This window comes from Corythoichthys intestinalis, chromosome 19 (assembly GCF_030265065.1).
Source record: "Corythoichthys intestinalis isolate RoL2023-P3 chromosome 19, ASM3026506v1, whole genome shotgun sequence".
NCBI lineage: Eukaryota > Metazoa > Chordata > Actinopteri > Syngnathiformes > Syngnathidae > Corythoichthys > Corythoichthys intestinalis.
This window is the reverse complement of record NC_080413.1, coordinates 13,872,622-13,898,610: the sequence shown is the minus strand read 5'-3', so window position 1 is coordinate 13,898,610 and position 25,989 is coordinate 13,872,622. Positions and strand designations below refer to the sequence as shown.

The 25,989-nt window shown below is 40.2% G+C and overlaps 2 protein-coding genes across 2 annotated transcripts; one reads left to right on the top strand and one right to left on the bottom strand.

Annotated features, from left to right (window-relative positions):
- The first annotated feature begins 1,464 nt into the window (after nucleotides 1-1,464).
- faxca (failed axon connections homolog, metaxin like GST domain containing a) lies at nucleotides 1,465-17,980 on the top strand. The gene is made up of 6 exons (XM_057823178.1): nucleotides 1,465-1,929; nucleotides 5,694-5,829; nucleotides 5,905-6,101; nucleotides 10,253-10,470; nucleotides 13,663-13,779; nucleotides 13,855-17,980. Exons 1-6 carry the CDS (start codon nucleotides 1,676-1,678, stop codon nucleotides 14,145-14,147), a joined length of 1,215 nt encoding a protein of 404 aa, XP_057679161.1. The 5' UTR covers nucleotides 1,465-1,675; the 3' UTR covers nucleotides 14,148-17,980.
- A 2,839-nt stretch (nucleotides 17,981-20,819) lies between these two features.
- pou3f2a (POU class 3 homeobox 2a) lies at nucleotides 20,820-24,003 on the bottom strand. The gene is given in 2 exon segments (XM_057823154.1): nucleotides 20,820-23,836; nucleotides 23,839-24,003. Coding segments are annotated over 2 exon segments (1,392 nt in total). The 3' UTR covers nucleotides 20,820-22,609.
- Between the last annotated feature and the right edge of the window lie 1,986 nt (nucleotides 24,004-25,989).

Genomic DNA, 25,989 nt, shown 5'->3' with positions numbered 1-25,989 from the left:
ATCATTCAAAGTTGCTTGAATCAAAAAAAATATTTTCAATCAATTCATTTTTATAGCAGTTTTATTGCTTTACAACTTTTATATATGTAGTCAACTACATGCAATGACACGTTTCGACCACTGGGGGGGCCTGGCTCCCCTGCCGCTGACAATGGCACTGAAACATGAGCGTTCAGTCAGTCCTCTCAGTAAAATGATATTGAATTATTTGTTACACTTACAGAGTACTCATTTTTAATCAACTAGCTTCCAGGCATAACAAATGCATATGGCGGAAAACACTCAGGTGACTTGAAGTTCTGCTCTGAGACCCCCAATTTGGCCAATTTTCGAAATTGTCTGATATGCATGTGTGATACATCATTGGAAAGCTTAAAATCTCAATTTTCTGGGGGAAGAAAATTTTTGAACGGGAGGGCATTTAAAAATTTTTTTTTTAAATTAAACAGCAAAACCCTATCTGGAGGTGAGAGCACGCGAGAGCAGAATTAAAGACGCCATGACTTTAACGAGATATTATCGCGTATTTACCTTGTTTCCATCCAAAAACTCCATGTCGCATGTATCACTGAGTGTCAAGACACAGATGTGAATGGCCACAGCTGGATTTTTTTGGGATTTTATGGGTGAAACATGGTAATATAATAAGGGCCGCGATGCAGAAATCGCTGACATCAAGGAGTGGTCGAGATGTTCTTTTTCATATATTTACCCTTTTAAACGTTGTTTTTCAATTTTCCTTTGTTTGGATCGATTATTTATCATGTAAGATATCGGAGAAAGTGCGATAGTAGCAAAAAAATACAATTAAGCGACAGTTATGAGGTAGATATCTGTGACTTTTTTACAGACACCATTTTTTTTCATTGTGACGTAATTTGTTTATAAGTTTAAAATATGTGAGTGATAATTTTTTGAAGTATTTTTTTTAAACGAAATATTAGACATCAATCCTAAGCTAAAAATGACAGACATTTTAAATTAGAAATAATTAATTACCAACGTTTTATGGCTGGGTTGAAACAAAAGCGGATGCGCGACGTCTGTAAACGGGGGTTTGAGGGTAAAACGGACAAATTAAAAATAGTTCGGGGGCTTAATGTGCCATGAATGGTTATGGCAGCATATAGACATATTGTTCTTTCAAACACAACAGTTTTTTTGGCTTAAAATACAGCAGTTTATTTTAAAGAGGGTTGCAAGAGCAGAAACTGCTTTTTCAGTCTTGTCTGTGTTTTCCCGCCATTTACTGACGTAACAGACATTGTATTAATCACGATTACATTAAATTGGGTGCCATTGACGGCGCTAGACGTCCAATCTTCGAAAAAAAATTTCACGGGACAAATCTTAAAGGTGTAGCGCCGTTACACCACAAAGGCACCAATGTGCTTCGTGACTGCGCTGATGTCCAGATTGGAGCTTTACTGCGAAAATCCAAACCGGAAGCAGCCCGATTGACGTATTTACATTTACACTGACAGTCACTTCAAGGAGGAGGAGGAAGAGCGGGGTGGTGTAACGGAGGATGCGGAGGAACCCGCTGCGGGTACCATCCGCGGCCGGGGTGCTTGTTGTGACCGTGGGCCTCCCGCCGCCGTCGCCCCGCGCCCGGACTCCGCGGCACCAATGAGGCCGACAGCGAGGCGGAAAGCGGCCGCTGACGGCCACGAGAATGTGCTGCTGCTGGCAAGTGGGCTTTGCCTGGACGCGGTCGTGCGCGGTTGACCTCGGCCGGAGCCAGAGTGTCTCGGCCGGCGGGAAGCCACCGTTTTATGGGGCCATCGTCGCCCTTCCCCTGGGCGGCGAGCGCGGCGCCATCATGTCGGCTTTAGGCTCCGACTCGTGGTGGCGGAAGACGCTCTATTTGACCGGAGGGGCTCTGCTAGCCGCCGCTGCCTATTTGCTGCACGAATTGTTGGCCATCAGGTAACAACACAGGGGGGTGGGGGGTGGGGCTGTTCTTACTTAATGTCGTCAAGGTTGGGCGGGGTGAAAGCGGAGACTGCGTGGAGAATATGGACTCGTGAGTGGGCGGCTGTGACATAACGGAACCCCCGGGCGCTCACACGCTACGTAATAAGCTCGTGCATTTAAAGTGTATTTTTCCCCACATAGTATTTGACTCATTGCATGCTATTGATGGCCATATAATTGAAACCGGGAAGACTGGCTGTGAATACTCTTGTTTCATTGCCATTGACGGCGCTAGACGTCCAATCCATTTTGACTAGGAGGTGTGAATTCATTCAACTAATGAGCTAAACGAGTTTTTTTTTTTTTTAAATCATATTTTTTTGCATGTAAGTATTTTCAATATTTACACAGAATACCAATAGCCTACAAAATATGCATTGGAGTAGTTTTGTCAACCTGTGATCCCCACAGGGGTGTCACTAGGTTTTAAAAACGGAGGGGGTGGGGGGGCTTAGCTCCCAGGAGTTACACAGGATGTAAGTGAACGTAGCGTACAAACACAAAACTTCAGAAACAGCTAACAAAGACTGATAATTTATACATATATATATATATATATATATATATATATATATATATACACTACTATATGTAGTATATGTATATGGCAGAAAACACTCAGGTGACTTGAAGTTCCACTCTGAGACCCCCAATTTGGCCAAATTTCAAAATTGTCTGATATGCATGTGTGATACATCATTGGAAAGCTTAAAATCTCAACTTTCTGGGGAAGGAAAATTTTTGAACAAGAGGGTATTTTAAAAAAAAAAAAAAAATGTTTTTTAAACAGCTAAACCCTATGTGGAGGTGAGAGCACGCGAGAGCAGAATTACAGACGCCATAACTTTAATGCATATTATCGCGTACTTACCTTGTTTATATCCAAAAACTCCCTGTAGCATGTATCACTGAGTGTCAAGACTTTTTTTCATTGTGACATAATGTGTTTAAAAGTTTGAAATATGGGAGTGAATAATTTTTTTAAGTCGTTTTTTTTTTAACCGAAATATGAGACATCAATTAATTATTCAAAGCTAAAAACGACAGATGTTTTGAATAATAAATATAATTAATTACCTTCGTTTTATGGCTGGGTTGAAACAAAAGTGGTTGCGCAACGTCTGTAAACAGGGGTTTCCAGGGCAAGACGGACAAATTAGGTTTTCAGGTTAAAATGGACAAATTAAAAATAGTTCGGGGGCTTAATGTGCCATGAATCTGCTATGGCAGCATATAGATATATTGTTCTATCAAACACAACAGTTCTTTTGGCTTAAAATACAGCAGTTTCTTTTAAAGAGGAGTGCAAGAGCAGAAACTGCTTTTTCAGCCTTGTCTGTGTTCTCCGCCATATGTATATAGATACATTTAATCATAGAGGCTAATGCCATGACTTTTACCCACAACAGAGCAATTGTTTGTTCCCAAATATTTGTAATTCACACAAATTACATAACCTATTAAACACATATTAAATAGTCATAAAAAAATAAAGAAAACACACTAATGAGAAGTTGTGTCCCAACGTTTGGCCTTTACTGTACATGTCTGTGTACGGGTGTGTGTGTCTGTGGGGTGGGGGATATGCTATATATAATAATCTTGGCTTTCTAATCACGCTATATATAATAATCTTCACTTTCTAATCATTACTCTCCTACTCACCTTTGAAGTAGAGGTCTCCCCCGTCACCCTTTTTGCTCCTCTGCTCTGACTGCTACATGTCAATAAAGGTGGTGGGGTGTTTATTATTATCAGTATATTATTATGACTATCCACTGATGATAATCATACGTGAATGAGCTCAGCTCCTGTACTCATCTGCGTAAAGTGAGAAACACAGCTGATGCTCCAGAAGGAAGTCACCCCAAAGATAGTGGCAACAAGAGCGCACACTTAACTCTACTAGGACTTTCACAATTCATTTCAGGCTAACTAGCTAGCAGCAGCTATATAGCAGCGTTATTTTAGAGCTGGGATGTAACTTTTGACCGCAAAACAAGGAAGGTAAAAGACGTGCGCAGAGACCGACTGCGGGAAAAAAAAGGTAGTACCTAGCTAGTTAAGTCACAGGTAAAACGCGAACTGGGTTTTCAGCGATGTGGGCGTTCTCTATATGAACAAGTGGAATGGATTGGATAGTGACGCACTGAAGGGGCTCTCTACTAGAGGCGTGCGAAATTTCCGATTCTTAGATTATTCGCGATTCGGCCGTGGAAGATTCGAGAACGATTCACAAATATCCAAATTCCAATTATTGAATTATACCAGGTAAAGCGGAAGTAAAACACAGTCAGCGCGGTCTTCAGGACGCAATGAGGAACGGACCGAGAGTAAATATCATGTTCAACTCATGCCGCTAGATAAAAAAAAAATCATACCTGACTGCGGCTGACAGCCGCTACATACAACGCCAAGTAGCTAGTTGCTACAAACATACGGCTACAATAGAGATCATATATATGTTGAACTAGATGCAAAATGACAAACGACGTTGGTTTTAGAACATGTATTATTGAACAGAGATGCGAAATGACAGACTTTCCGGCGTAAGTAAACAGCCGCCATCTTAAAGGTAAGGCAAGGCAAGGCAAATTTATTTATATAGCACAATTCAACACAAGGCAACCTCTCTAGAAGGCTCTGTTGTAGCGAACCTAATTAACTTTTTATCCAAAATACTCCTAAATCGGCGGAATCTTGTCTTGAATCTATCTCTAAATTATGAAATAGTGTTAAAACTTTGACAAAAGTAGACAGAAGGGAAATTATGGAATAACGGGAGCAATTTTAACAACTGTAACAGTTGATTCACCACATTAAATTAATTGAATATAGTTTAAAGCTGCTGATACAGAATGGGGACTGGAGTTTTTTATTTACTGTTATTTTTGTATATTTGTTTACTGTAATATGTTAACATGATACTGAAATAGTAGTTTGGTTTAGCCTAAGAGGATTTTTGAACAATTTTGGAACTAATGTATAAAACATTAAAAAAAAAAATTAAAAAAGGAGGGGGGTACATCAATAATCGTTTTATAATCGAATCGGAGCCTCTGAATCATAATTGAATCGTTAGGTGCCCAAAGATTCCCAGCTCTACTCTTAAGCTTACTCTATTTATGATCATATTTAAGTTAATAATGACAGGTTATATGATTATTGAAATAAATTAATATTCTGGCATCTTTATAGTGAATATGTCAGCATTTTTTGTATTTTTATTTATTTATTTATTTATTTTTAAAAAAAACAACAAATTATATAGGGGGGCTCCTAAAACACCCCTAACGACGCCACTGATCCCCCATATCATATTTTACACTGTAATATCTGTGATTTTCAATGTGGGCAGTTTTAAAAAGAGTATTGAAAATTTGGAGGGTATATGTGGTGTAATGACAGAGTACGTGTTGTAGTAGTTAGTAAAAGACTGACATTTATATTGACAGTAGTCAAAGATTTATATTATCATTTTAATTTGTCCCTAACTCATCCAAATTCACTTCCTTTTCTCGTCTGGGAATACTACACGTGCGGTTTCCACACTGCTGCGTGTTCACTGACCGAGGACACACGTGACCCGTACACTGTCATGTGTCACGGGACTGTTGCTTATTATTTTTGACAAGCCAAAGAGCTGTCAATCAACGCAACAGGACAAACACGATGGTTTTACTGTCACATCTTAAATGTTTTCTTTGTGATCAAAGAAAAGAGGAAGAGTTGGACTCCACAGACGCCATCATTCTGCATCAGTTCTCCCGACCCAAAAGCGGAGCCCCGTCGCTGTCCCCCTTCTGCCTTAAGACGGAGACCTACCTCCGCATGGTGGACCTGCCCTACCAGGTTTATATGGTTATTTATGTATCTAAACAACTTTTGAAAGTATTTAGGAAGGCTAAAACTCACATTGATGCCCAGAACTACTTCGACGGGAAGCTGTCGCCGCAGGGCAAGATGCCTTGGATCGAATACAACCACGAGCGCGCGTGCGGTTCAGACTTCATCATCGACTTCCTGGAGGAGCGGCTGGGCGTCAACCTTAATCAGAGTTTAACACCGCAGGAGAAGGCCGTGTCCCGCGCCGTCTCCAAAATGGTGGAGGAGCACTTCTACTGGTGAGTAGTAAACGATCACATTTCAGTGCTATTAATGGTGAGAGGCATCCATTCCATTTGTTGCTTTGTATTGTATATTAGGGGTGTGCCGTCTTAGGCTCCCCACGATTCGATTCGATTACGATTCAGGATGCTACCATTCGATTTTTGAACGATGATCGCAGTATTGACGATGATCACGGTTATGGATTATCAATGCATCGTACATTACTGATTAATAAAGTAGCCATAATAATTTATGTCCATCATTTATTTAAAATATCCTTATGATTCTACAGGAACGATGGAAACATGCCCATACAACAAAAAGCTGCCCTTAAGCTGCTTTTTTATTTATTTATTTTTTACAAGAAAGTGCAAAAATATTAACCATTTTAATGGGAGTACTTATTTCTCTCGACAATACAATAAAATTTACACTGGTGGGATGAATTTCACATTTTCTGGACACAAACAAAGTGTCTTTCGAAACAATTTAGAAATAAAATTTTCACAGTGTTACCTCCCTTGTGTAACTCTTGGAGTGACAGGTGGAAATCAAAACAGCTCTTGATCACTTTTAACTTGTGGTGTTTATTGCCGGGCACATAAGTTTGGCAGCCTCCAATATCGCCACACAAACACTCATTACAGCGTGCGCACTTTCTTCTTTCCCTGCCCGCCCACTCGCACACACGCCTGTCGGCTCCCAGGCAGCACTTGGAACAACAGATTTCTGTACTATTTCGCATGTTTGTAGTGTTACCGCTGTACTTCATCATGGTTTTACACGTTCTGCATATGAAATACACGTTAGTGAATTAGCTAATTAGGTCAGCGCTTGGCGCTAACGATTAACATCTCAAAAACAACAATAAAGGCTAAACCGTACAAGAGGGTTCGTGTACTCACCTCTTATAGACGCACACAGGTCTTAGCAACACACTCAGGACATTTTCAATTGAAGTGCCTTAAAACTACTGCTGGACATCTGAAAGACAAGGAGCAACAAACTATCTCTCTTCCCCTCTCACTCTAAAAAATAACGCGCACAGAAGCGCAACCGTCTGTCTCATACCTGCCTGTCTCATACACAAATTTATTTTCAAGTCTTTTAAAAAGGAGTAAATCTCTCTCCCAGTAACCGGCAACATCCATCAAAACGTTGTGCATGCGTCCGTTAACGGTGTCCGGGCGGCAAACGTGTCTTGAATTTCATTCTGCTATGAGCGGCTGTCATAAAGTTATAAGGAAAAATCGTTTTTGAACCTTTATGAATAATAATCGAATCGTCACGTGTCGAATCGTGATGCATGTAATCATCGATTTTTTGGAACTCCTCTATTGTATATTCTCAACTGAATCTGTTCAGAATCACATTCTGAAGAAGCATACAAAAGGCTTAATCTTCGGTGATTTCGATGTTAATGTGAGATTAAAATAGTTATCAATGTTAATTAATTAGTGTTTTAACTCCGAGTTAACTCGACCAGCCTTAGTTACCACTTGTGATGCTACATTATGCATCATGTATGTGACAGTGGCCACTTTTACACGGACAAAACGTCTTTAATCCAATCAGAGGTTGGATTAAAATATTGATCGGATGCGTTTTTTTTAGGTTTAAGCATCAAACTTTGGACCAAATTATTTTGACATGCGCAGATTCAACAAATATACTGGAGTTAGTGGAAGACATCCGCGTCAACAAAATATCGCCCCGTTCATTTCTACTTTAAAGGGTACCTTGGATAGAAAGACATGTAGTTCTTAAAAGATAAAAATTAGTATGTGTTCCAATAATTTGATATTAAAACCCCTCTTAATGTTTTCGTTTTAATAAAATTTGTAAAATTTTAAATAAAAAAATAAACTAGTAGCTCGCCATTGTTGTTGACGTCGCACGGCGGTGACGTCATATGGCCATGCTGCCATACTTCACAGTGTCACTCTAACTATGTAAGGTAATGATTTAAATACACCACAAGGTGTCAAGGGTGAATTTTAAATTAATAAGAGATCAAGACAATGAGTGCATTTTGTCCCTCGACTGACGCCCTTGTAGAGTCAGTCACAACAAACAAGACTTCTGATAATGACTCCCAGCATCATATTTTGTATATTGTGACTAAATATTGCTATTCAGTGTATTTGTTGAGCTAAACGAGTTGCTAAAATGTTTAAATAGAGTTAGACCAAAGTCTGAGTAACTTTTATGTGGATTTTACATATCTATTTTGATTGTAAATGCCAGTTGTCTTTGCATTGTTGTTTAACTGTATGAGAATAGGGTCATATTAATACAGATTGAAGCACTTTTCTTTTTGTGAACATTATTTTTTGAGAGATATGAATATTATTTTTGTTGTATTTTCACTATATGATACTTATGTTTGTTGTGAAGGAGTTGCTGAAGCTCATGCCAATAAACGGGGCCGTCCGAGCTACGAATCTGAACGCATTTATCTCTGTCTTACACCCCATTGTGCATTAAAGGAAAACTATGGTGTCAGTCAAGGGACAAAACGCACTCATTGGCTTGATCCCTAATCAATTTAAAACTCGCCATTGACACCTTGTGGCGTATTTAAATCACTACCTTACATAATTAAAGACACGTTTTTTGTTTTTGTTTTAGAGTGACACTGTGAAGTAAGGCAGTGTGGTCCTGTGACGTCACCGCCAAGCGACATTAACAACAATGGCGACCTACTAGTTAAAATAATTTTGCAAATATTATTAAAACGAAAACATTAGGAAGGGTTAATATCAAATTATTAGAACTTGTACTAACATCTATCTTTTAATAACTACATGTCTTTCTATCCGTGTCCCTTTAAATGTTTGCAATATTTAGCCTATTTTTACACTTCCTAAGGGAGCTGCAATATATCCTCCAGACCACACTTAGTGCAGTTCTATCTTTACTTATGAAATTAATTGGTTCTGGAAGTAGTTTTGTAAGTTAAAAAGTTTCATAAGTAGGGACGAGTTTTCCATGTAAACGCTCTAATACCGTATTGGCCCGAATATAAGATGGCCCTGATTATAAGACGACACCCTCTTTTTCAAGACTTAAGTTTGAAAAAAGACTTTTTGAACACCAAATTCATTTTTATACAGAAAATAATTACAGTACATCGGAAACAAATGATTATAACAATATATTTGAGGGAAAAAGCACGTTATTTTGCCTCATTCAAATCTTAATATCTGAACATTTACATATGTAAACTAAAGTGCAATCTCATTCGTAAATGAATGGCTTCTGTTTTTTGAAATGTAAATAAACCATGAAATGTAAATAATCTATTGTGATAAAACAACAAAATTGCAATAACTGCATTAACCATTAAGTGAGATCTAACTTTAACTGTAGTCTTGAAACAAATCTGAATTAGGAAAAACATTGCAATAAAATAATGCAAACTGGTTAAACTTGAGAGTAGCTGAGATCTGTCATGAAAGAACATTACTCCTCAAGTTCAGCATTCGCTTCAGTGATATCTGGCGCCATCTAGCGTCGTGAATGGGTATAATGTCTAGACCAGAATATAAGACGACTCCCACTTTTTCAGTCTTTTCAATGCAAAAAACACCGTCTTATATTCGGGCCAATACGGTACTTTCCAGGCCCTCCAAAATTCAGACAGAAATCTTTCATAAAGCATAAAAATGCATCCAAACGTGTAACAAATACATGTTACAATTAGATTATTGCACAATAAACATAAAATGAGAGTTGAGCATAATGAAAAAACAAAGAATCGAGTAAAGAATAAACGTTAATACACTCACATAAAGCTGTCGGAACACCACATGGCCCGAGGAGCGAATAAAAAAGACGCTGGGGCACACTTACAATTGGACAATTGGATGCCAGGAAGATGCTAGGCAATAGCCAATAGCAGAGCAGCTATATGTTACGTTCAGTAAACTCTGGGAACTGCGAGTAGCAGCCCATACTGTATTTTTGTATTTCTTTCGTAACAAGAATGTATGTAGAGACATTCGAGGTACCACTGTATTTCGTATTTGCTAGTGTTGATTTTAAAGGATGTCAACTTTGTTCTCCCTAGAGCTTCTACTAGCTGATGTTAGTGACATGGTATTAATCACGATTACGTTAAATTGGTGCCCAGCCATAGTTGAAATCTGATTCTCACCTGCAGGACTGTGGCTTACTGCCAGTGGGTAGACAACTTGGAGGAGACAAGAAAGATGTTGTCCGTGAGCGGGCCGCTGAGCGACGCGCTCAAGTGGATCCTGAGTCACGTGACCGGCGGCATCGTCGAGCGGGAGATGTACGGGCACGGCATGGGACGCTTCTCTAAGGAACAAGTCTATGACATGATGGAGAAGGACATGCGCACGCTGGCAACACTGCTAGGTGAAAAACTATCTATTTACTTCTCACTAATGTGTGTAGTCAGTGACAGAAAAATACACCTAATTTAAAAATATGTGTTCTATAATGAAATTATTTTTTTTATTTCGCACTTTCATGCACAAATAAGGATTTATTTTTCTTTTTACCAGTACAGTCAAGTAAATAGCACATGAATTGGACCTCTAGCGACATTAATGGGATGCAATGAGTTAAATACTATGGAAAAATTAATATCAACTTGTAGAGCAGGGGTCGGGAACCTTTTTGGCTGAGAGAGCCATGAACACCACATATTTTTAAATGTAATTCCGTGAGAGCCATACAATTTGTTTAAAACTAAAAATACAAGTAATGTGTGCATTTTGTGTAACTTCAACACTTTTAAAGTACAGTAAGTCTCTGAATTCTTTTTAATAACATAGTTATGCTGTTGCCAATCAATAATAAGTATTTCTTACCCTTAATGTGACTTCTGGTGCTGCATGGTTTTGTTGATAGCTTTGTAGTCTGGTTGACACTTCATGTATGCTTCATGCAGGCGTTGAGAAACTTATGCACGGAGCACCATCAGTGCACACCGAAACAACTTTATCCATTGGTAGATTTTTTTTTCTTTACCAAAATCAGTGAAGGACTTGAATAAATCCTCCCCTCTTGTTGTCCCTTTCATAGTCAAAACCTTGACATCACGCTGAACTGTGATAAATAGCTTACGTCTGTTGACTCATCCAAAGCGGGAGAAAAAAACGGTGCCACATTTATGCCTTATGTCCTGCTGAAAAGTACGATACTCCTCGTCTTTTTTTCTTTTTGCCATACTGTATTCTCAAAAGGGTTTCTAAAATTAGATGGCAACGCGGAAAACGAAACTGAAAACGAGGAAAGTTTACTTCCTGATCTCACGCACACATCAGTTGCTATTTTTGACAGCAAAATACGGCAACCCCACTTGAATAGTGTCTTGCCTCATCTGCGTTGCCTGTAAGATAGATAGATAGATAGATAGATAGATAGATAGATAGATAGATAGATAGATAGATAGATAGATAGATAGATAGATAGATAGATAGATAGATAGATAGATAGATAGATAGATAGATAGATAGATAGATAGATAGATAGATAGATAGATAGATAGATAGATAGATAGATAGACGTTTGCCACTTTCCCAGTAAAATTACTGCGAACCGGCTTTGTAGTCTGGTTGTAGTATATGGACTACATGTCCTATGATCACCCTGGGCTCACGCAGCCAATGGCATGGGACTTGGGGGGATCTAACGTAGCACATCTAGGTTGCTATTTGATGATCTCTAATGCGAAGTGCAGGAGTGTTGTCGGAGCATTAAAAAAGTTAACATCCGCCGCAAAAGTCACGTCTGCACATTATTGCACAACACCAGCGTATGACCGGTGAACGTCGCCGTTTTGCGCAATGCGCAAAAGAGTATAACAAAACTTTATTTTTAAATTTTTTTTAAAAATCTGGCTATGGCGATAGGTTCCCGACCCCTGTTGTAGAGTGTTAATCGGGGTCGTAACCAGTATGTATTTCTGCTTTTATTCATTTAAATTTCACTGATTTAGTTATTAACATATTAATTTTAAAACATCATAATTATAAAATGATAAAAATACAATAATAATTTAAATGTACAGTATATATTTATATATAGCTATATAGACATGTATTAGTCCTTCTCAAAAAATTTGCGTATTGTGATAAAGTTCATTATTTTCTGTAATGTACTGATAAACATTAGACTTTCATATATTTTAGATTCATTACACAGTCTTCCTCCAAACCCTGGCACCTTGATTTCTGAATGACATCCAAAATTTGCTTTCATCTGAAAAAAGTACTTTGGCCCACTGAGCAACAGTGCAGTGCTGCTTCTCTGTAGCCCAGGTCAGGTATTTCTGTTGCTGTTTCAGGTCCAAAGTGGCATGACCTGGGGAATGCGGCACCAGTAGCCCATTTCCAGCACACGCCTGTGCACAGTGGCTCTGGATGTTTCTACTCCAGACTCAGTCCATTGTTTCTGCAGGTCCCCCAAGCCTGGAATAGGCCCTTCTCCACAATCTTTCTCAGGGTGCGGTCACCTCTTCTGGTTGCGCAGCGTTTCCTGCCACACTTTTTCCTTCCCAATGAGGTGCCTTGATACAGCACTCTGGGAACAGTCTATTCACTCAGAAATTTCTGTGTCTTAGCCTCTTGCTTGAGGGTGTCAATGATGGCCTTCTGTACAGCAGTCAGGTCGGCAGTCTTGCCCATGATTGCGGTTTTGAGCAATGAACCAGGCTGGGAGTTTTTAAAAGCCTCAGGAATCTTTCGCAGGGGTTTTGAGTTAACTGGTTGATTCAGATGATTAGGTTAGTAGCTTCTTCAGAGTACCTTTTCATGATATGCAATTTTTTTGAGAAAAGGTTTTTTGTTTTTTCTTTACTTTTTTTGCCAAAATCCTCAATATTAAAACAATAAAAGGCTTGAACCATTTCAGTTGTGTGTAATGAATCTAAAATATATGAAAGTCTAATGTTTATCAGTACATTACAGAAAATAACGAACTTTATCACGATATGCAAATATTTGGAGAACGACTAGTATATACTTGCTAATATTTAAGTATTTGCAAATGATTAAAATAGTCACTTATAAAGGGTTAAAGATCTGAATGGTCAGAAATGTATGCTAGGCTATTGTAGCGGTTGAAATGTTGAGGGTCTTGTTAGCTCGTGTTGCTGTGTCCAGCCGCTAGTAACACTGCTGCTCTCTGTGAACTCACGTGAACTCTCAACTCAGCCGGAACGCGCTCGGCCAAATGTACACACAAGTTCTGTGGGTGAATTATAATAAATATATAATAAAGGGTCACCACACTATATAAATTACCAAAAATAGTCATTTGCTTTATGAAAGGTAAAAGTGACAACTTTTGAGTAGCTGTCCACCGTCCCTGAAAGGGGTAAATAATGAGTGATTATGAACATAGTGTTAGGGTTAAACTGTACAATACCGCCCTCCTGTGGTCAAAACGAGCACTAAAATGTTGTCATTGCGATAGACATTCAATCCATTTAAACAAGGAGGGATGGTAGTTAGCGACCATGTTTCTGTGCCATTGACGGCGATGCCAACGCATTTTGACTGTGAGCATCTGGCAGAGAATGATCGTTTTTATACGTCGCAGGCAATAAAAAGTACCTTATGGGCTCCAAGATTTCAACAGTCGACGCCACGGTGTTCGGGCACCTAGCGCCTGCCATGTGGACTCTACCTGGAACACGACCAGAACAGCTCATCAAAGGTATGTCAGAAATTAATAGAGTTACAATCTTATAAATTAATCTTACAAATCAATTTGTACGTCTTTTTCATCCAGGCGAGCTTATCAATTTGGCCATGTACTGCGAGCGAATTCGCCGCCGCTTCTGGCCAGAGTGGTTCGTAGACTTGGAGGACTTGCGCTTCCGCGGCGACACGTCAGAAAGCAGTGTGTCGCCCTCCGACCTCGGCCTCTACTCTCGCACGGACACCTTCCAGGATGACGACACGCGCTCGTCCCACACGGCGCACACGCGACCCGAGTCGCCCGGTAGCGACCCGACGGGCGTGTCGCTGTACGACTCGGACATGGATACGGAGTGTTCTGAAATGGAGCCGCTCAAGTGTTGACCAAAGTTGGAAAAACGCACCAGTTTGGAAAATGACGTCTTGCGCCGCAGCTACTTTTGTGTGTGCGTTTGTCACATTAGCGTAACCATGGCAACTGTGTGCCCCCTGTGAGCCGATGACACCGCATCCTCTTGTGCAGACGAGATGTCGTTCGTATGGACACTTGCTCATCACTGTAAATACGTACATTTATATATGTATATCAGGGCTCCAGAGTATATACTTTGCAGATTTAAACTAATTTAAACATTATTGTTCTTTTTTGCTTTGTTGGTGGTCATGCACAAAAAAAGCTATTGTTAATTTGAGTACAGTGATCCCTCGCTACTTCGCGCTCTCAGTCCATCGCGGATTTTTTTCTCAATTAAAAAAAAAAAAAATACGGATGAGCTGTCCCGATCAGATCACGTAGTTTCCCTCTCCCTCCTGCTGCTTTTCTTGCGGGTAGTTTACATGGTGACTCTCCGAGAAGACGAAAAATTTCAAATTTGCATTTATATGGTTCCGTCTCCATTCGAACAATGTCGCAATTCCGCATGAAAACGATGTAGTATTAATGCCAGGCCCTGGGGGGCAGTGTCGATTTACAAGGCGACAGCGAATGATGCACTTTGACCCCACCAAGCTCCTCAGCCCGGAAGAAAACATGCCTGCCCACTCCAAGCAATGGCATTTTCCTTCTGCTCCAAAAGGCAAAAAAAAGGAAACATTCAACAAATTTAAATTTAAAAATATTATTAAAACAGTAAACTAAAGCAGACGTTCCGTCATTTGCTGTTTTTAATGTTTAATAGCTCCGCTGTGCACGCCCAATGTTACATGTACGAGTGCTAACTTTATCGGCGCGGGTCCCGTGCGGCAGGAGCTTTTGATATGCATGCGGAGCAAGCCCCCCTCAAGCCCCTGCAATCGAATTCTTCCACTTTGGAGGCAGGATTCAAAATTTTTCGTCTTCGCCAACACCATATGCACGCGAGGCAATTCCGCTACTCAGTCATTGCATCTTTGTGTCGCAGAGTCTCCATGTAAACTGCCCCTTGGTCTGGCAGTACACTGGAGTTGCTTAACGATGATTGACAGACGTTAAGGTTTGATCTTGCTTGAACTTTCGAAACTTCAAAGCGCCGCATGCGTCAATCATCGTTTAGCTTGTTAAACAGTTGCTGTGGCAACTCATTGTGTGCAGCTTGAGCGGATTTGAGTGGACTCAGTCAATGAGGCATTTAATAAAGACAAGCATTTTTCTACTTTAGTCTTGTTTAAAGATAATTCGGTGAGACAGTAACAAGCCTAAAAGTTATCGTAATTATTACATTTGGAGTGCTTCAAATCAATTTCTTAAAATATATATACATACACGGTTTTATTTTTTTGTGTTTTTTATTATACTTCGGGGGGGGGAACAGTGGAAAAAAACATGTCTTATATGCAGGGGTGCACATAATTGGTCCGCATGCGCGATTGCGTACTGGATGTAGACAAACGCGCTGGCCCTCAACGGCTTCCCTATGCTTTTGCGTACCGATGGCTGACCACTGTATTTGCGACGGACACGAAAAAATCACTTCTCAAAATGTCAAAGAGGCAGGCTCCACTGAGTAATTATTTCCATGTTTCCCCATCCCCGTCAAAAGACAAGACAGACGACAGAGACGTCACCGGAGCTACCGAAAAAAAGGACTTTTGCTGAAAAGTGGCTGCAGGAGGTATCATGGCTACAACCAAATGATGCTCGCATGGAAATGTGGTACAAAATTTGCCACGAGAATCCCAATGCCGCCGATAAGAGCAGCGCATTTTATGTAGGGTCAAAGAATTTCAGCCATCCAAACTTTGAAAAGCATGAAAAAAACAGAGAGCATGTGGCAATTAAGCAAACTATCGATGTCAGACAGGACCCCACTCGCCCTATGGACAAGTGGCGGAATAAAGTTAATGAAGAACAGCGCCATGCACTGACAAACGTGTTTTTGCTCGCATTTCACAAAGCTAAACATGCACGTTCAATGAGCTCTTATGAGGAGGACATCCCACTTTTACAAAGGCTTGGAGTTAATGTGGGAGCCGCATAATGCTCTTTATTTTGAATTAGTGCTTTTATGTTTATTTCTTTACATTTCACTTCAAAGTAATGGCAATTTCGTTGTGCCAGTTGATAATCAAGCATTAATTGTTAATATGATTAATTAAAGGTAATTGGCTCAAAGTAAAGCTTGTCATAATTTTATCGCATCAGTCGGGTCGGCTCTCAAGCTCATTGAGGACCAAGTCACATCTCCAGGTCCTCCTCTGAGAACCTGGGCAAAAAATATGTGCACACCTGCTTATATGTATCTGTTTCCAATGCTAAATCTGAATACATTGAACACACACACAAAAAATTGAGGGAGGGGGGGGCGCTACTTCGCGGTTTTTCACATATCGCAGCAGGTTCTGGTCCCCATTAACCGTGAAAAACGAGGGATCACTGTACTCTGAAAATTGATTTCGGTTGCGCATCTTTAATGTTCCAGGTTGGGTGCTCTTAGTTTAAAAAAAACAACTAGTCTGTAGCCCTGAAATATATGTATATAATCATAGTATACCTAGTCTGCAAATATATTTGGTCCCTTCGTGACGGTGTAAATACGTTCCCACACGGAATTAGACAAGCCCCTTCTGTTTATTTTTCCAACCACAAAGACTACAATGAATTCTTTAAATCTTCACTGAAATTCCTTTCATTTGCAAAGAAAAAATACCTACAGAACCAAATCATTTTTTTTTCATGTTATTATAAGTATAAATGTTCCCACATGCTCCAAGGACGTCCTAAATTAACCAATTTACATAGTGTCTTAAAAAGGTATTGAATTTCATCTGGTAGGTCTTAGATTTTCAATTATGATGCATTGTGTGAAATTGTACCAGAGACATTTTAGGAGTAACTGATATTAGATTAGTTGTGAAATTTAAGTGGTCTTAAAAAGGTCATAAATTTCACGTGTTGGAACCTTGAAGTAGGATTTCAATTTATATTTTTCATGTTTTTTTTTTTCCCCCTTCCCTGTTTTGGTGGTTTTTTTTCACCTTCGAAAGGTGTACAACTTGATCCAAATTGCGATTGCTGGGCCTTAATAGAGTTTTATTTTGATGCGAAACACGCCAGTATAAACAAAGCTAGACCAACTGAAAGTGTCATATTGACAACTGCAACAGGAAGATGTGCTAGGATGAGTCGTTCTGTGCTTCTGTCATTCAGCAGATGTACGCGACTTTACATACATGAATTGACAACAGTTCCATCTATCTTTTTAGTTCATGTTAATGACATTATTGCCTTGTGCCATCCTTTTCACACAGGGCCTTAAGTATATTTTGTTCTATATGTATTTTAAGTGCATATTAAATTATCATTTTTAAAATATGTTTTCATATCATTTTGTATTTTTTTTTCATTTTGGTCAACTGAATTTTTTGCCATCATTTAAAAAAAAATGTATTTCTTGGATTATTTGTGTTTCTGTGCGTTTTGTTGCTGTGTGCAATCAAGAGTAAACTTTTAAGCTTTCCTTCCTCGCCAACTGCCAAATCAACATTTGTGTCATGGGGGAGCAAAATCAAAAATTTCCAGGCACCCTATTCTGCTTGTAGATTTTAGAAGCCATATTACACTGTCTTGTTCAATGTTATGTGCATTATGTCATCTCATGAACTGTAAATACACTGTGGAAAGCACATTTATTCCATACCAACTGGGTATGGACTAAATGTTAAAATGGCTTTCCTTATCAAGACAATGCTGTGTATCATGATGTAAACGTTCTGAATGTATGTAGAGATAACAGAATAAATGTGTGAAATTTTACTCTTGTATTATCTTTATCCTCTGCGTAGAACGACTGATCTATATTAGACAAAACAGTATATGTTCAGATAATTTAAAATATGCTAGCACATCCTGTTTCAAACTAAAAAGAAAATAAAAGCCTTGAAATACGATAAACACATTACAAAGTAATTATTAGGAAGCCGTTGACGACGATCCTTCGCCATCAATGGCAGCCAACGAGTTAAAAGTCTACTTCTTAAAGGGTACCATGGATAGAAAGACGTGTAGTTCTTAAAAGATAAATGTCAGTACGAGTTAATAATTTGATATTAAAACCCCTGATAATGTTTTCGTTTCAATAAAATTAGTAAAATTTTAAATGAAAAAAATAAACTAGTAGCTTGCATTGTTGTTGACGTCGCAGGGTGGTGACCAGTGTTGTTAATCTTACTTTAAAAAAGTAATTAATTACAGTTACAAATTACTTCTCCCAAAAAGTAATTGTGTAACTCAGTTACCTGAATGTAAGAGTAATGAGTTACTTGGTAAAGTAACTGGTGATAAAAAAAAAAAAAAAAAACAGGTCACACAATGTGAATTTAAAGGTTTTTTTTGGGACAATTGGCTCTAGCCCAATCCTTTACCCTTAACTTAACTAAACATAGGGGTATTGCGGATATTGCGATAACTAGATAGTAACCTTTGCTATGTGTGGAAGTCATTTAATGTTGGGAATCAACCGTTAAAGTGGTTAAAATTGCTCCTGTTATTGCATTACCTCCCTTCTTTTTACTTTTGACTGTAAGTTTTATAACTATTTCATCATTTAAAGATAGATTTAAGTCAAGATTTTACCAATTTAGGAGCATTTTAGATAAAAAGTTACTTAGGTTCGCTAGGAATGTTCTCTACATCAGAGCCTTCCTGAGAAGTCTACTGCTTTAAGATGGCGGCTATTTGCTAACGCATCTAGTTCTTTATTATACATGTTGCTAATGCAGCCGTGTCTGTCATTTGCATCTAGTTCTGTATGTATGTGATATCTACCAAAGCATCATGTGGGCATAGTTTGTAGGCTATCGGTTACAGTCAGGTATTATTGGAGCCACCTAGCATAGTAGCATCGCGTTTGCAACGGCGTCACCCTCCCTTGCCTCCACCCCACTCCTGATCTGCTCTCTCGTCTCCGTGAGTCCGTCTTTCTCAGACTTTTCTCGCGTCAGTCAAACAACATAGTAACGCACGCCTTTCCCGCCTCAGTAACGGTAACGACGTTGCCAAGATGAGAAAAGTAATTCATTTGATTACTCACTACTGAAGAAAATAACGCCGTTAGTAACGCCGTTATATTCTAACGCCGTTATTAACAACACTGGCGGTGACGTCACATGGCCACGCTGCCGTACTTCACAGTGTCACTCTTTAACATTGTAAGGTAGTGATTCAAATACACCACAAGGTGTCAATAGTGAGTTTTAAATTAATAAGAAATCAAGCCAATAACTGCGTTTTGTCCCTCGACTAATGCCGTAGTTTCCTGTTTAGTGCGGGTCCACTGTGATTTACGTTCATTGGAGTGTTGTCTTCACAACAAACAAGACAAGCATCATGGTTTGTATATTGTGACAAAATATTGCTATCTATCTAGTGTATTTGTTGAGCTAAACGAGGTGCTAAAATGGTTAAATAAAGTTTGACCAAAGTATGAGTAAGTTTTATGTGGATTTTGCATATCTGTTTTGATTGCGAATGCCAGTTCTCTTTGCATTACTGTTTAACTGTAAGAATAGGGCCTCATTAATGCAGATTGAAGCACTTTTCTTTTTGTGAGCTTTATTTTTCGAGAGGTATGAATGTTATTTTTGTATTGTTTTGTATTTTTCACATATGGTACTTATGTTTGTTGTGAAGGAGTTGCCTTAGCTTATGCCAATAAACGGTGCAGACACCTGTGTCCACTCTCCTTTCTCTCTGCCTTACACCCCATTGTGGATTCAAGGAAAACTACTGCGTCAGTCAAGGGACAAAACGCACTCATTAGCTTGATCCCTAATTAATTTAAAACTCACCATTGACACCTTGTGGCGTATTTAAATCACTACCTTAGATAAATAAAGAGTGACATGGTGAATTCCGGCAGCGTGGCCATGTGACTTCACCACCCTGCCACGTCAACAACAGTGGCGACCTACTAGTTAAAATCATTTTACAAATTTTATAGAAAGAAAAACATTAGGAGGGGTTTTAATATCAAATTATTATAACTCGTACTAAGATTTAGCTTTTAAGAACTACATGTCCTTCTATCCGTGGTTCCCTTTAACATTGAACTTTTGGCAAAACTCACATTTGGTGTATCTTGATCTTCCACCAGATGGCGCTCGTTGCCTGCTCCATGCAAATCTATGACGTAATGTGATAGGACGACAAGGTGAGTCAAACCACAGCGGAAATACGTCAGAAACATTACAAATGCCAGGAAAAACACGTGTTGTTCTTCCCGTTACCAGTTTTGCCATCAATGAATAATTATTTGCTTATATGTCAATAGTGGCAGTTGTTATGGATTTGAAAACAAAACCAAAACTAAAATAAAAACATGTTTTTACGTCATAGAAAGAAAAATTTGAATAAATCAACATTTCCAATTTAAATTCGTTTAAAAAGCACAGAGTTATGTCTTTATTCGCCACTTTCCCTCATAATCCCAATTAAAATTAAAATCCCAATGTATTGAAAGTCAATTTTTACCAACATGAAAACAAAGTTAGGTTAAAAACCACCCACAGACTAAATTGTTATAGAAAACAAATAGGATTTAATGACAAAAAAGCATGTAGAAATTGTGCAATTGTCGTTTTGTTTCTCCTTTTTTTTTCTTCCTCGTCACAGATTTCAGGTCGATAAATGTTTTCTTTTGGTTTTTGTATTCAGGCAGAAACTCAAATTAAGCATTGAGGCCACAGCAGAGGACTCAAAAATAAAAATAATAATAAAAAAAAAAATCCCGCCTACAATATTTATTATTATTACGATTTCCATCATGAAGATTATTATAAAACATTGCTGGGGAATTCTGTTCATACATTCAGAGAGCTTTGTTGACGTCACACATATTGAAAAGACGACAGGGTCCTCAAGTCTGAGTTTCCACATTTAACGCAGGGCCATTAAAACCTGCATGTATAACCTTATCCTCACCAGGTAAGCTTATGAAAATCACAGTAGCACAAGAACGTGTGTATGTGTGTGTGTGTTGGCACAGACTGACAAATATACAAAACGATTCCTGTACAAAAACAAAAACGAATGAGATACATCCCACAAACGAGGCTGAATGGAGAGTCAAATTCAGCTTAATTTTAAATAGTTTTTTGTGTGTGTGTGTTTTGTTTTTTGTTTTTAATATGTCCTCCATCTTCATAGGAGAGGAAGGCATAAACGGGCTGGATTGCTTTTAGAGTCTCACAGAAAAAAAAGTACAGAAATAACAAACAGACAAAAAGCGTTTTATCATTATTATCATCATCATTATTATAAAATTGATTTCCTTGAATTGATGCTGATATAATCATTATTTATATATGATATAACTATCACGGTCTTGTTGGATTCAAATATAAATGTGGTCCCAAGCAAAAATAGTTTGATATTTTCAAGCAATTATTGCATTGAAATGACGATGCAAATAGAAGAATTACGTTAGTAATCGTTATAATGTCGGTCCAATAATGATGATAAAACCATAATTAATAGGGCTGTTGCTGGCTTGCAAGCAGGTGATATATTTGTGACTCTTTTTGGTAATTAATTTTTTTTAACCCTATACAAGGCCAGGGACTATTTTTGGTAATAAAAAAAAACTTCAGCCCATAAAGACCTGACGTTCACATATGTGCAATTCACATTTTAGGCCACAATAATAACATTTGGGATACGAGTGTGGCCTACATGACCCAAAATGTCATGTCTACATATGTAGACACCAGGTCCCAAATATAATTAAATTATTTTTTATTATCATGCGAACACCAAAGCTTTTATTTATAGGATTTCACTCAATTCCAATTAATCTAAATTGGGAAGGATGATAACTGTCATTCGATGCCAGCCTAGATTGGACGTCTAGCGCCGTCAATGGCAGATGATGAGTTCAAATGAGCACCCTATAAAAGGTTAAATATCGACCAAAAATGAAAAGTTTAAATAAAATATATATATATAACTTTATAACATTATCGAATGATAACAATGAGGATAATAATAATAGTGCTGTTGCTGGCTTGTATTTATGTGTGCAGGCAGCCCTGTTGCTTTTGTTCCCCGCAAAGATGGCGTTTATTTCCCCACTTTTGCCTCACTGCGGTTCTTCCAGCCCACGCGAGAACATTCCCACACCCCCCGTGGGCACGTCCTGCACGAACGACGCCTTTCTGTTTCTCTGTGTGTGTGTGAGAGAGTGTGTGTGTAGACGATTTGGCAGAGTGACGCACAAAAGGCGTTTCGCTTGGCTCCCACGGCGTCCTGTAATAATAATGAATAATAACGATAAGAAGAATACATCCCATAATAGTCGCCATGGAATCGGGGAGCTCCGTCCGCACTGTAAATCCCGTCACTAGTGGTGTCCTACAGCCAGTTTGATTGTGGGTCACTGCACCGGGGTCTGTCCGCCGTGGTGCGGGGGGCTGTCCCCGTACACGTCGTCCCCGCCCGGAAGGGCCCCCCCGGCGGGCGTCATCCGCTTCTCCTTCTGCCTCCGGTTGCAGAACCAAACCCGGACCACCTCCTTCTCCAGCTGCAGGCTGTCCGCCAGCGAGTTGATCTCGGCCGCGCCGGGCTTTGGGCACTTGAGGAAGTGGCTCTCCAGGGCACCCTTGACGCCCACCTCGATGGAGGTCCTCTTTTTCCTCTTGCGGCCCTGCGCGGCGATCTTGTCCAGGCTGGTGGGGCTGCCCGAGGTGGAGTCGGCCTCCTCCAGCCACTTGTTCAGCAGCGGCTTGAGCTTGCACATGTTCTTGAAGCTCAGCTGCAGAGCCTCGAACCTGCAGATTGTGGTCTGCGAGAATACGTTGCCGTAAAGGGTCCCTAGGGCAAGACCCACGTCGGCCTGGGTGAAGCCCAGCTTGATGCGCCGCTGCTTGAACTGCTTGGCGAACTGCTCCAGTTCGTCGGAGGTCGGCGTGTCCTCGTCCGAGTGGTCCTGGTGGTGCTGCGGCGGCTGCGGTTGCGGCGGCGGCCCGCCTCCGTGGTCGCTCAGGTGCGGGCTGTGGCTGTGCTGCTCGTCGTCCCGAGCCAGGGGGTGATGGTGCGCGTGCGGGTGCGCGTGGTGATGCATGCCGCCTTGCTCCCCGCCGCCGGGCATCATGCCGAACTGCGCGTACAGGAGCCCCTGGCCCTCAGACGTCGCCATGGCGGCGCTGCCGGTGCGCCATGCTCTGGCGTCGTGATGCGCGGGCTGGTGGGGGTGTCGTTGTTGCTGCTGCTGCTGCTGCGCGTCGCCGCCGGAGTCGCGCAGCTCCTCTGCGCGGTCTCCTTCGTGCTGTTGTTGCTGCAGCACGGGCTTGACGTCCTGCTCTCCGAGCGGGCTGGAGGGCCACGGGGCCCCGGCGTCCCCGTGATGAGAGAGCGCCGCGATCCACTGGTGCGCGTGGCTGAGCGGGTGCGCGCCGTAGTCGCTGTGGAGCAGGGCGTGCGCGTCCCTGTACTGCTGCTGCTGTTGCTGCTGCATGGTCCCGGGCTCCGATTGCTGCTGCGGCGGCGGCGGAGGAGGCGGCGGCGGGCTGCCGGGGCTGCTGAGGACGCTAAAGTGGTTGGACGTGGCGGTCGCCATCACCGCCCGAGTGGGGAGTAGGAGGGGGGAGTCGGCTGCCTTTGACGGGAGAGCGGTGCGCGCCACGGGGCAGCCAGCCGTCTCTCTCCAGCATCTCCGGGGCGCCGTGCCAAGGGGACGCAGAGGCGCGCACCTGTGGTCCGCCTCGCTCCGCTCTTTATTGGCCGAGAGTGGCTGACACGTGCGGTTACCCCTGACAGCACCCCGCTCATTGGTCACGGGAGATTGTGCGCGAGCCCCCCTCGTCCCATCCCCTCGGCCCCCGCGATACTACGAGCGGTCCCGCGGCGTGCTGGAGCTCACTACCGAGGAGGCAGAGTGTAAACACAAGCGGGAGACGCTCTCATTCATACGTCCCTACCAGGATTGGTCCCCTGTCAATCACTTTGGGACGACGGTTCAAACCTATCGTTGTCGTTTAGAATCACTCCCCTACTTCCTATATATGTTAAAGCACATTTTTCACGGTGTAATATATACACATAACTCATTCCCTATACGTACTCCTTAACTGCTATTGACGAGTATGAACCCAGATAGCAGACCGAATTGAATAAACGTTGATTTTCCATCAAAATCATCAGTATGGTTGACATCAAAATCAAAACAACGTTGTTCTATGTCAGGTGATGGTTGGGTTAACATTGTTTTATAGTTGATGAACTAATGTTGACAAATAGTTGATTTATGATTGACTGGGAAATATGATTGAAAAGTCATTGAATTATGGATGAGCGGGCGTTTTGGTCGAAAAAATAACATTGATACAGCATTGTTCCGATATTATAAATCATCGAAATGACGTTTAGGTGTAGGATTTCAACGTTGAAACAACATTAATTGACGGTGCACAAGTTGATTCAATGATATAAGCTCGACAGCGGAATGTTGATCCAACTTTTATCTGGGAACATCAGCTTGAACACATGATAATGACCATGTAATGTCATGAAAAGGCATAAAAATATCTAAATCACGAGGCATAAAAATGGACGTATATATATATAGCAAGGCAAAAATATGAATAATACGACGTAAAAATGCCAATATAAGACAATGAAAAATCAACATGTATTACAAGGCGAAAAAAATGACCATACAGCAGGAATCTCAAACTTGCCTGGTCAACAGTATTTTGCGCCGCTCACTTACACTGAGAGTCACATGTTTTTGAAAGATTAACAGCTATACACACAGAAATAAATAAATAAACGTAATTAACAAAAAACGTGAATTGGGCATCATGCCCTAGTGTGCAAGTACACTACTTTAAGTGTTTGTATACAGAGCCCACGTGTCTTTGCCTAATCTCCTATACAGTACAAACTAGCATAGCTTAGCCTCAAGACAGTTTTCAGCTGTGTTTGTCAAAAAGTTAGCCATTAGTTGAAACTGAATTCCAAAGTGACACCGGGTAAGAGGAAAATGTATCATGTCACCCAGACATTCCTGCAAGGAAGACAAAGGTTGACTACCAACTCACCCAATTTCATGAAAAGTGGGAGACATAATATTTTTTCACTTGAGTACATCAAAATCCTGACCATGATTATGTTTTACTGCATGGAGAAAATTGCAATAGCAAGGCAAAAATATAATCATATATAGAATAGATATAGCAAGCAAGATGGATGTTTAGCCTGGACCATTTCTAACATTGACAAAATGAAAAATATCAGGATGATCTTTGTATATTTTCTGATCTTAAAGTGTGCATAAGTACATATGTTACATAGATTTTAGTAGTGCTGCAACCATTAATCGATCAATTCGATTCGAAAAAAGCTTCGAATCAAATTTTGCTGCTATGAGTATTCGTTTAATAAGACTGGTGTTGTAATGGTTTGTTTTGAAAGTGTTTGCATTTAGTTATATTAATTTGGGTGGATACACTGCCCCCTGGTGGCAACAGTGAGTATGACATAACTCATTTAACATCCAGCTGCTCCCTGTTAAGATCAACATAAGGTAAGTTTTTGTTTGAGCTACTATGATTTTTTAACGCATTAGTAATGTAGATTATAGTAGGGCTGTCAAACGACTAAAATTTTTAATCAAGTTAATTACAGCTTAAAAATTAATTAATCGTAATTAATCGCAATTCAAACCATCTATAAAATATGCCATATTTTTCTGTAAATTATTTTTGGAATGGAAAGATAAGACACAAGATGGATATATACATTCAACATACGGTA

What these genes read in the sequence shown, in the direction of transcription:
- faxca (XM_057823178.1), top strand. Translation starts at nt 1,676, where the DNA reads ATGTGCTGCTGCTGGCAAGTGGGCTTTGCCTGGACGCGGTCGTGCGCG. An exon ending in TGGTGGACCTGCCCTACCAG is followed by an intron (nt 5,830 to 5,904) that starts GTTTATATGGTT and finishes ATTGATGCCCAG; the next exon opens with AACTACTTCGACGGGAAGCT. An exon ending in ACCAGAACAGCTCATCAAAG is followed by an intron (nt 13,780 to 13,854) that starts GTATGTCAGAAA and finishes TTTTTCATCCAG; the next exon opens with GCGAGCTTATCAATTTGGCC.